Source organism: Salvia hispanica, chromosome 6 (genome assembly GCF_023119035.1).
Source record: "Salvia hispanica cultivar TCC Black 2014 chromosome 6, UniMelb_Shisp_WGS_1.0, whole genome shotgun sequence".
Lineage (NCBI taxonomy): Eukaryota > Viridiplantae > Streptophyta > Magnoliopsida > Lamiales > Lamiaceae > Salvia > Salvia hispanica.
In genome coordinates, this window is record NC_062970.1 from 18,078,731 (window position 1) to 18,091,196 (window position 12,466).

Consider the following 12,466-nt stretch of genomic DNA (forward strand, 5'->3'; position numbering starts at 1 on the left):
ATATACAGATTTATTAAAAATCACCCAAAATTTATACAAATTTAAATTTTTACCTAAAACTTAAAAATATTTACAATTTAGGCCAAAACTCGATATAGATAGATTGTATAATTAAAACAAATTAAAGCGTCAAGGTTTATAATCCAAAACTATGTAGCGTGCTATATGTGATTTGTTTGCGCATGCAATTATTAAGTAAACATAATAATATCTTATGAAGATCTTGACGCAAGGCAATTCTTCTACGTTCTCTCTTCTATACAAACTAAAGATGGATGAGCAGAGTGTGTTTATGTACAACTTTAGACAAACTTCTTGAAGGGGCAACTTTACCACGAGACTCTACAATCTTCACCAAAAATGCATAATTCTATATGGTAGTATATACCCAGAATCAAGCAATATGCCAAAAAATTGAATCAAGCATTCAAATATGAGATTCAATTCACTACAATAACTGCAGAAGTTCAAAAAATATGCTAATTGTAGAGGGAGCACATTGACATCATACTACTAATTACATTCTAACATCAAACTAATCCAGAAATTATAAATTAATCACATGCCTTTGTCCTGGAATTTGTACGGACAAAACTGAGGTGAGCCAGATAATTGCTTTCAGCAAAATCGTGCAATGTTTTAAGTGTTCGTTCCCCATCAAGATAGCGGTCACTTGTACCAGACTCTTCCTTCAACAACTTTCCACCTTCGTTGCCATCCTAATCAAGTGCGCACTATTAGTAGGCATTGTGTTACAGAAATGGTGGTTTTCAAATGATTATCATGCATAATAAACCAAGCATCATTTTCAGATCAAAGAGTGTCATTCTTATTAATTTTGCATGTTAGTAGACACTACTAATTATATCTGGAAGACCTAATCCAGTACACCAAATGCATGGATGCGCTGTGTAAACAATCAGTACCACTGCAGATTGATTTGAGTATTCACGTGAAATACTTCAACTGCCTAGTAATGGGCCGAATATACAACACTTGCCGGGGGGGGGGAGTAAAGGGAATATTCTAGACAGGTTGGATTAGAAGATAAAAGGCGCTTGTTTTATTTCCAATGTTGTGACATTAAGTAGACTTCCCTGACTAATTAATTGATATAGGTAATTTACGTTACTTCAAATGCATGCCCGTCTCCTAACACTAAAATAGTAGTACCCCATAGCACCCAATCATTCAGGAGACAAAACAGAGCGGAATGCATTTACCTGCAAAAATCTCAGCATTTGCTCTTCAATTGTGCCCCTCATTGCCAGTGTTTCGACATGAATGGGACGTGTTGCACCCATTCGATGAGCCCGACTAATAACCTGCTCCTCCATACTGATCAATTTCCACAGCAACAAAATCCAGTCAACATAAACACAATGTAGAGATGCACTAGGTCTTATTATCTTATAAACCATCATCACCCATGTTAGTGGAGACAGCATGAAATAACAAGAGGTTTATGCATTTTACAGGAAGCAAACACAATTAATCTGGAAGAGCTGTTTCAAAGAACAACGAAAATATCAACAAATATTTGCCAAGAATCAAAACATGACTTTGATTTCTTACCTTCTATCCCAAATAGGTTCCATTAGATAGACATGAGTCACAAAGCTTAAATCAAGACCTAATGCTGCACTTCCATCCATCAAGAGAGCCATACAGTTTTGATCATGCTGGAAAGTTGCCAAAGATTTCATCTGAAATGAAAACAGTGATTAAGAAAGTGCACAAAACCAGAAGTATGCAGTCCTAGATTAATAGACACCTAAAGCAATCAAATATACCTTGTTGCCAGAGTGCATAGGACTGTACATTCCAACAAATTGGACTCCCGCAATGCTCAGCTGCGATTTGTAAAGTTTACCTCATTAACTGAAGAAACTAAAAGAAAGAAACATGTCCATGTCTGATCAAATTTACCTGTTGCTCAATTATATGGATATGCTCGAGGAACTGTGAGAAAACAATAACTTTCTCCAAGCCATTTAGGCACCATCCATTTCTAGAGTTTTGGGAAGCCTCCTGATCTGGGGATGTGTTGTAATAGCTCGACGTAGAGGATAAATTAAAGTTATTAGGCATAACCTCTCCCTTTTCGGTAGGGCACACAATCATCATATTATGTTCTTGTAATTGCTTTAACTGATGAACTAAGTATGTAACTTTGCTGCTAGATGTTGACTGCCAATCAGGATTCCAGTCATCCTGCATTAAACAGTGGCTACTGTCAGTGTATAGCAACCAGTGGTTTATAAGCATAATACATATACAGACACTTAGGTGATTAACTTTTGCCACACATGGGCTCTTTGACAAGGGAATTCCCTCATATTTGCTTACGGGACGAATAAACTTTTGAAAGGTTTCTCAATCTTACTCTATTCCATACAGGAATTTCGACTTAAAATTTCAATTAATGTAGCCTCCTCCTCCCCCCAAAAAAATTGAAAAAATAATACTAATAATAATCAATTGACTTGCACTGTTTCCAGATAAAAGAGAAAAGAAGTGCTTCATCTTGTGGACCAAACAAATAAGGCACACAAAAGAAGATTACTTGAAGCTACAGAGGGGACAACGAGAAGCCTAGAAGATTTGCTTGTAGTTGTCTGGCGTAAAAACAACATAATGATTTGCAGCCTATTTCCCTTTCTTAGTCTTAGCTGTTGAAAAATATACATATTATAGTGGTGTTTCTGCCAATGAATTCAAATATTGGCCTTGTAGATATAAAAAAACACGCATAAACTGACCTGTTTATATGAGGGTTGCAACTCAATAAGATCTTTTGGCACAGGCCATTTAGGATCAGGATTCTCTGGACGAGCCAATTCCTCTGGAGTTTGCATCTCATATGAGTAACCACAGCCAGGAAATGTACACATTTCACTGTCCAAAGCAACACAATCAAGGCATAAAAGGTGCCTACAGGGTGTAATGACAGGTAAACGACACCATTCTTTGCACCTGAAAAAATAAGTACGTTTAATAGTATCAATATGATCTCTAAATCATGTGAACTGTAGCAAGAATCGAAATCAAAGGCATACCCTACCTCACACAATCGCCACCATATAAGAGATAGTACTTTATCAAACCATACTCTTGTGACATAGGGTCCAAGCCATTCTCCACTAAGACATCCATAGTTTCTTGAATATCTTGGCCAGCATCTGATACTCTGACATGCCCAGCCACAGAGCAGGACAACCTTACATTTTTAATTGTAGCAGCCCGAAATTTCCATTGTTTTGGGTTCAATAAACTCTCAACATGAGATGAATCATTCCAATCCGCCATCAAAATATTACGCCGAACTGTTTCTACCAACTCATTGTAACTTTTTGCATGTTCGTCAGAAAAGTCCACAAAAGTCACTTTTCTAATACAAGGTGGTATAGCCTTCAAATCTTTTTTTCTTGCACTAATCATGCATCTCTTAAGTAACTGCAGCAAACGTGACCTTCCATCTTCCATCTCTGCCTCGAACGGCATTATTATACCCGCTTCCCATGATCTTTGATTCTGCCCGTATGGCTCTTCTTTGAGAAATCTTAGCAATGGTTGAAGATAAGAAAGCTGACTGCTAGGAGTATTGGGGGTTGGAGTGCCTGTCAACAGCCAGCGGTTTGTGGCAGTCAGTGAAATTGCCATTTGCAACTTGTTTGTCAAGTTGAGACTTGAGCCAAGAGTATGCCCCTCATCCAACATAACTCTGAGCCAATGAACTTGCATTAATACACTTCTTTTACGGGGAGACCACTCAGCACTCAAACGGTTGAAGGTAGTTATCACAACATCATAGTCCCAAGCCAAGTTGTGAACGGAAGGCTTTTTCTTTTGATCACCCCATACATACACTCTTAATTGACCAGGTCGCACATGTCTTTCAATTTGAGTTTTCCAATGTTCAACAAGGTTGGATGGGACAACAATCAAAGTTGCACTTGACAAATAAAACCTCAGTGAGTCTAATGGCTCACAAAGAGCAACCCTAAGGGCATCCAAATCAAAGGTCAAGTTTCGAAGATGTCCAGGATAGTACCACTTCAGTGCTTTTTTTTCCACTCTTTGTACTAGGCCAAATGCTTTAAATATTTTGTGATAATTACGAGCAACTCTAGTATCAAATAGTGAGGTTCCTACGATAGGACTGACCAATCCAGCTGTTTCCATCTCAACTAACTTATGTGGTGGAAGTTTAGCTAGCCAAGTCAGGGCTTTTTTTGTCTCGGAATTGATTAATGTGTAGTGCTCCTTTAGCACGCTGGTGAAAAACATAATATTTTCCTGCTCTCCCCCCAAGCATCCTTTGGCATGGAACCCTGGTAAGTATGTGATGGATTGCTTGTAATCCCAGGACTCTTCAGGTACATTACAATTTTGGTACGAGGGGTCACTATTCATACTACAAAACCAAGCTGCAGAAGTATTTGCTTCACGCTGATTTGCTGTCCTACGCCACTTGCTACAGGCATCACACTGGACCCAAGTTTCATTGCATTCAATGTCACCTATCAGTGTCTCCTCCACCTTCCTGGTGCCCATTCTACAAGAGAAACCATTTTTATTTGCTGAAATCTTTTTCTTGTTCCCCTTGTTGGCATGCTTCCCGACTTTTGAGTATTTCTTGGATTTAGAGGATGGTTCCTCATATGCCTCCAATAGATTTCTCTTAACAGTACTCCAGCTCCTGCTATGCTCTATAGTGCTACTTGCAGGTGCTGAGAAAGTCGGTGTAGACAACTTCATTCGTTTATTAACACTCATATCAGTGGGTTCCAGCATTGGCTCACCAGATCTAAGACGCCTAGGAGAATGTGATGCATTGCTGATATAATTGTTCATTGGGTTGAGTTCATCAAGAGATAATTGGCCCCTACGAACTTTTTTGCCCACAATTTTATTGATATCTGATGCATATCCCTTGGTCGCATTGTCCGCACTAACTTCATAATAGCCACACCTCTGACTGCCATTATGTAAACACCAAGTCAACTGTGCTGCCTCTGGGGCTTCTGCCAAGGTTCCTTGTGTCTTCAGGAGAAGAGAAAGAGCAGTTATAGTCTTACCCAGTCCAGGTTCATCGCAGAACATTCCCCCACGAAAATCCTTGATTGTAGGAACTGAACCGGTGACAATTTCACCAGAGACTGTATTGATATTAAATTCAAAACCATCTTCGGTTGTGAAACTCATATATAAAGGGTGTTGTAAGACTTTAGGATCTCTCTCACGCTCTAACATCCACTCAACTGCCGCTTGCTGATGTGGATAAAGTTTAAGTTTCATACATGGCATGATAGATGCTGCCAGATAATTTAAATGGTGGCATGTCAAAGAAATCTTAACAAGGTCATTTGGGCTTAACGCTGTTAAAATTTTAATCATAATATCATCCCATAGCACCCAGATTCCGCATTCATTGGACGAATCTGCTGGCAGTATTCTTGAACAAGGAGAGTCTACCTTCATTGTCACGCTGGGTAAACTCTTAAATATTTCCTGGAGTTCAAACCCCTTTTTCTTCTTAGGATTGTTAGGTGCACTACAATGTCGTTCACAACCAAGAACATGACAGTCTTTTACATTCCAAATGCTACATGAAGCATGGCTATTCAATCTAACTGAGTTGAGTATCAAGCTTCTAGCTTCCCAGTCACAGCTGCCAGCAATATCCATAAACTACATTAGAAAGCAAGACAAAGCACTCTACTCCAAGAATATACTATTCTGGAGTTTCAAGAGTACATACTTTAGCATTGATTTCGAAAGAAAAACATTAGCACTGTCTTAAAACCTAACACACATTCAAGCTATGAAAAAGGCATCAATAGAACTGCAATCGTATATTCATGAAATAGAGCCCAAGCAACTGAGTAGTGATATGACATTGTTTTATCCACCCAAAAAAAGAACTTACTGACATGACATTGACCTAGATTATAATGATAAAGTGACACAAGAAACTCAACAACCAGTTCCAAGTTAGCCAATCTGAAAAAAAAGAAGGATAAGGAAAGCAAGAATATGGATGCATGACAGACATTATCGAATAGCGCCTTTTGATGAGAGATATGAACAAGAAGCTTCCAGAAAACTAGTGTTTTATGAATTATATGAAGCCAGTAAGCAATCAGCGAATCCATATGTATTTGAACCCGAATATCCAGGAAAAAGCAGAATATTTGATGGAAGGACGGGGAGCTAACATATATATTTATATCCTTATTCTGGCATGTAAGCAGGCAGGCCTAAAAAATTGAAAAGGAAAAAATTGCATTCCCAAGACCAGCCAAATGTTGGTTGCGCCAAAATATGTGAAACTTCCAGTTTTTATGTATTACTCCACATCCATAATGGATACTATTATTGATTCTTACTAATTATACCAAAAACTACTTTTGTCTTTATGGCAAAACATTGATAAGAAAGAAATAAGTAAACTATAAGAATTTCAATTCGCAGAAGCAATAACAGAGATCTACTTTTGTTCAAAAGACATCCTGAGCACACAATTAGCATCTTGGATCGTAATGGCTTCATCCATACAGCTGGAGCAGGTTCAACAAGAAGTGAAGAGCAAAGACTCTGCCTAATCTGACCCAAGTAAGGTGATCAGAAAATCTAGTTTAATACTCCTCAGTCTCACTATAACATCTCACTATAAGTGATTGGTATTCCTTTTTTGGTCGTCCCATTATAAGTGATCAATTTCCTTTTTCAGCAATAAAAACAACAAACTCTTACTTTATTCTTTTTCCTATTTTATGATCTTCTAATTCTCTACTTTATTCTCTTTCACATAACTCATTAAATATCATTTTTAAAAATTTGTGCCGGAAAAAATTTGATCACTTGAGGGAGTACCATTATTTCCTTTTAGAATCCAACCAATCCGCAAAGAAAAAGAAAGAAAATAGTAGTAGGAAAACTTAATCTACCATAACAATAGGTATAGCTTAGATTATACGACGAGAAAAGGAAATCAAAAACGCACCTCAAGTGTTTGAAAAGCGCAGCGGCGACGGAGGTCGACCGCGGGAACTGCCATCCAGACCACAATTCCGCCGGCAGGTACACATCCACCAACACCACAGCCCTAATTTCCGTACTGCCGCTCTCGACGTGCACGATTCGAGCCAAAATCCACAAGCACTTGTGCGCAACGAGGGCGTGCAATTGGTGCACCACGCTGATTGATCCGTGCACCATCCCTATCCTGCCCCACCGCTTCCTCGTGGACGGCGTACCTTTGGAATCAGGAGCTTCCGAATCGCCAATGAGGGTCAATCGGGCGCCGTTCTGAGCGGCGAAGTAAACTTGGGCGTTCTCGCCGGCGAGGCTGCAAATCGAGTTGAGGGGAACGGTGGCGTCGTCGGGAACTGCGAGAACCGCACAGAGGTAACCGCAGAGCTTGAAATCAGGCGGCGGCTCGACCTCGTTTTCCATGTGGAAGTAGGAATTTGGTTGCAAGGGGATGAATGATAATGGTGATTGATTATTGGATCACTGGAGAAGGGGAATCGATATATTTTCATTACTTCCAAGTATACTAATTACCTTATTCTCTCAGAAAAAGAATTACTAATTACCTTAAATTATTATAAATCCAACAGAAGATACTAATAAGCATTGTTTTTTTTGGTATAACTAGATTTGCTATGTACGGAAATCATTTTAAATTAAATTAATGATGAATAAGTATGCCGAATTCAAAAGTATTCTATATTTTTCAAATATAGAGTAATATTTTTTAATGGAAAAAGTACTAAATATTACAACTACGTCTTAATAATTATCTCTTTTTTAAAAGTGGGCATAATGACTTAGGAAATTTCGAAAATATAAGTAAAATAGTTTGATTTAGTTATTAATATACACATGTAGGTTGGGTCTTAGAATTCTAACACTCTATTATGCTAACTCCTAGTACTAGACAGTAAATTGTATATTATGAACGCAACTTCAACTATAGCACAAACATTAATCAGGAGAGTATTGATGTTTACTATTAACCCATTAGTAATAGTAATTAATTCTCTTCTCTCTTACACACATGAGTATTCTCTAAACTTGGAATTCGTATAACTATAATGATTTAAATTATTTTTTAGTAAAGTTAATTTTATAAGAATTTCAACAATATTATAAATGCATTTGTTCGGATAAAATTTTATACTACTATTTTCATGATATTTTATATAGTTTGATAATTAGTTGAATATCAACATATTAATCATGATAAGTCAATATAATATATCCACAATGTTAATATTAAATTATATTGACATACTCGTGTCATTGAGTTGATATTTTTAATTACTGTTATATCATATTTGATAGGAGTGATAACTTATCTAGGGATGGAAATTCATAAACAAATAATTCATCTAGGGATGGAAATCCATGAAACATTATCATACTATGACCCAAGTTTGGTAGTTGTTATTATCATTTTAGGGTGTGTTTAAATTGGTAGATATGAATATTTAGAGTGTATTTAATGGGTCAATCTGGTGTTTGGTTTGTTGGTTAAATTTTCTGTATGGCCCGCTCAATAGGCAAGGGCCCATTGACTCAGGGATGAAAAGTGTTGTTTTATTATTGTGAAAAATTCACCGATAATAATCTGAGTAACACTTTTTTCAGTCTTAAATTGCTTGAACTTACTGATGTATCTCTCATACTCTCCTTCTCAAAATTGGAATGCACCTCTTACCCACCGACCTGCGATTGACGAAATCTCCATAGCCGCCCGCTGCTCTTTCTCCAAGGCGACGACAATTGTAAAAAAGAACCACATCAGGTTAGAAGTTATGTGTTTGAATTGCAAATGACTGAAATTTTATATTGTTCAATTTCAAGATCTTTTGTAGAGATGCATTTATGCTCCTGGATAGTTTAATTTAACTCAATTGCTCTTCCGCTGCAAATTAATTCATTCTTTAAATCATGTAAAGCCGTCACAAAATCACCTTCTTGAATCGCTGAAGAAGTAGAGTCGCCGCTTGCAAAATGAAAGGGCTTTATCAAATTAGCGGGATTTACATTGATTTTGTTGCTAGGGTTCATAGGGACAGTCTTGGAAATATAGAAAAAACCAGAGGCTACTTTTGGAATTTCCTACAAAAATGTGGCTATAAATAAAAAACAAAACATGTGTTATTAAGGACTATAGACAACATACCATTAATTCAAACATCACAAATAGAAATGGAAAACCAAGAAAAGCATTGAATGGTTGTGTTCTTATCTAAGTGAAAGATAAACTCCAATTCAAATAATGTTAAGTAATACGGAGTATAAAATAAAACTAGATATGACAGGTTACCTGAATACTCCCTCCGTCCCATAAAAATAGGCCATATTTCATTTTTCGTCGGTACCATAAAAATAGTCTATATCCATATATGGTAACCTTTTTTCTTCTTCTCTTTTACTTTATCATTTATGGTCCCACCACCCACTACACAATTTCAACAACTTTTCTCATTCTTTCTTACTTTATTAATTACACATTAAAACCCGTGTAAATCCTAAATGGTCTATTTCTATGGGACAGATGAGGTATGATTTTTTTGAAAAAATAATAATATTATTATTTAAGAGGTTACCTGAACCCAATACAAAAATTATTGTGTTCATAAGGATCAATCCGATAAGGTTTGACCTAAACCTATTAATTTGTGCATGTTCATGTTGAATTTTCGTTTCGTGTAAAAAATTGTCAGTCCATGTTTACCACATATACTTAGTTAAAAAGTCATTTCAACAATTCAAAGCATTTATCTCTCATGTTCACATAGTTAGATTGTCAGTCCCCGTTTCCCGCACTTTAGATCTGTAGTTCTCTTCTTATTTATTGTTTTAAAATCATTTTTTCGTCGCCGGAGCGTAAGTCATAATTTTTCATCCAGGTGTGTAGTTAACTTACATACTAAGAAAAAAAAAAGACAACATGGTACCATCTGCTTTCTTGCCAAACCACTAATTTCATTTGAATGTCAGGACATGTTGCTGAGTCGTTTTGCTATATTTGTTTTTCAGTAATATGCCTCGTACCATTCGATAATTGGTTTTTACTTTTCAATTGTTGCCTACTAATGCACTTGCACTCGCAACCCCAATTCTAAAGAAATTTATTTTTTTCTTTAAGTTTGAATGCTCGTTTTATTATTTTGGTAGACAGATTCTAACTTGACCATTCATTGTTTTCTTAGATTAGTTGTACCTTGTTTGAGCAATTAACAACGGCTTGACCAAGTGACAAGTTTCATTACTATTTTAAACTTTTGAATGTTATAATTATAAATGAAAAAATATTTTAATTTATTATTGCAAAATTATATGCATTTTTATTTAAAATTATTTTATTTTTATTCTAAATTATATATGTACAAATTAATCCCTTAGGTTAAGATGACTTGCATATTTTGTATCAAAATATCAATAACTTGTATGTATATTAATTTTTATAAATGTAAAATTATTAATAAAAAATATACTATTAGTTATAGGTAATAATAAAAAATTTGAGCGCGGTTGACTTGACAAGTTGGCTCGAATCCAAATATTTAGGATTAAGGTTGCCAATTTATAACCCAAAATTTCATAGCTCGAATGACCTGTATTAGAATAGATCAATAACCCGAGTAAGTTAACCCGATTGACACCCCTAGATTTGACATCAAATTTTAATTCAAAAATTAGAATTGAGAAATATCAACTTAGACAGTGAAGAATTAGCAAGGTTTTCATGATTCAATTCGTTGTCAATCTACTTTTGCAATTTTTTAAAGAATTTTCTGTATAATTCATTGTTGCATTGTTTCTTGTCTACATGTTGTTGTAAAATAGTACTCCATAAGAAAGCCAACATGAATGGAAATAGATTTTTTTTTGGGAAATTATACATTGGATTATATTTTACACTCCACTTTTAGTTACTCCCTCCATCCCATAAAAAAATATGTACTCCCTACGTCCGACATTAGGAGTTCCGGTTGACCATTTTCATCCGTCTGACATTAGGAGTCCCGGTTAGACATTTCCATAAAAAGTGAAATAAAAATATTACTATAAAATAAAACACTAAAAAGCACAAGTAAAACACACATCCAAAAAATAAAATAAGCAATAATGCAAATGGGTCCCATATTCCATAATCACACACTCCAATTATTACACACTCAAACGTTTCTTAAAACCCGCACCTAACTCAACCAGGAGTCCTATTGCCGGACGGAGGGACTATACTTTTCATTTTCGTCCGTCCCATAAAAATATGGGCATTTCAATTTATGAAAAATTATCCCAATATTTATCTCTATACATCAAATTATGTACTATAACTTTTACCATTATAACACTGCTAACAATATAATTTTCACTATCCACTAACACAACTACTCTTCTCATTTTCTCTGTTACTTTATCAAATTTGTCTTATTTTTCGTATCATATTATATGTTTATATTTTTATGGAACGGAGGTAGCTTTTTTTTTTTATTATAAATGATGATGTCTTCTCACTCTTTATAATGCAATTGCAATGCCTACATGAAGGCGCTAGTTAGAATGGCCAGTTGAGATATCGAGTTAGATGAGTTCTAACTTCTTGACAGGTCCTCTACATTGCTAGTTAATTGATTTGTTTTTGTTTGATTTATAACTTTTCTTTTTGGGATTGATCACTTTTTGGCCACTCATATGTATGTTGTGCTAGGTCGAGAGCTGCTCATTTTGATTCTGTCCCCCTTCTAGATCATTGTTTTGACCACGATCCTTTTAGATTTTAGATTTGATTTTTCGATGGATGGTTATGTGTGGGATCATATCCCAATGTTGTTCATAGGTCTTACTCCCCCTCGGCTCCCATTAAATGTCCCATATTTTCTTATTTGGACGGGTCCCCAAAAATTGTCATATTTCACTTTTATCCACTCCGTTCGCCATTTATAGTTCCATTTTGACTCAGCACGAATTTTAAGAAATTGTTTGACTTTGTAAAGAAATATATAGAAATAAGTTAGGGGAATGGATCCCCTGGTGTGCTCCCACCACAGCAGGGTGTGCTGTGCACTCACAGCATAATATTAAATTGAACTTTACTTAATATTTTAATGTTTGATTTTATAAGTATAATATTGTGCTGTGAGTGCACAGCACACCCTGCTGTGGTGGGAGCACAACAGGGGATCCATTCCCATAAGTTAGTGGAATGCGGACCCCACTTTTATATATTGATTTTATAATAGAATGTGAGTGTAATAAGTGAGGTGAATGTCGAGGTTCATTTACTTAGAATGGAAAAAGGTAAATGAGGCTATAAATCGCGGACACTCCGAAATGGCAAAATGAGACATATTTCACGGACGGAGGGAGTACTACTTTTAGTAAATGAATCTCACATTCCACTAACTCATTCCATTTACATTTTATTATAAAACTAATG

At 35.9% G+C, this 12,466-nt stretch overlaps 1 protein-coding gene across 1 annotated transcript; it reads right to left on the bottom strand.

Moving 5' to 3' along the window:
* Positions 1 to 404: 404 nt before the first annotated feature.
* Positions 405 to 7,542, bottom strand: LOC125195693 (F-box protein At3g54460). Its single transcript, XM_048093853.1, has 8 exons — positions 7,010 to 7,542; positions 3,065 to 5,674; positions 2,763 to 2,976; positions 1,930 to 2,214; positions 1,794 to 1,853; positions 1,576 to 1,706; positions 1,224 to 1,338; positions 405 to 719 (listed from the first exon to the last, which is right to left on the bottom strand). The coding sequence occupies exons 1-8, from the start codon at positions 7,459 to 7,461 to the stop codon at positions 555 to 557; spliced, it is 4,032 nt and encodes a 1,343-aa protein (XP_047949810.1). The 5' UTR covers positions 7,462 to 7,542; the 3' UTR covers positions 405 to 554.
* Between the last annotated feature and the right edge of the window lie 4,924 nt (positions 7,543 to 12,466).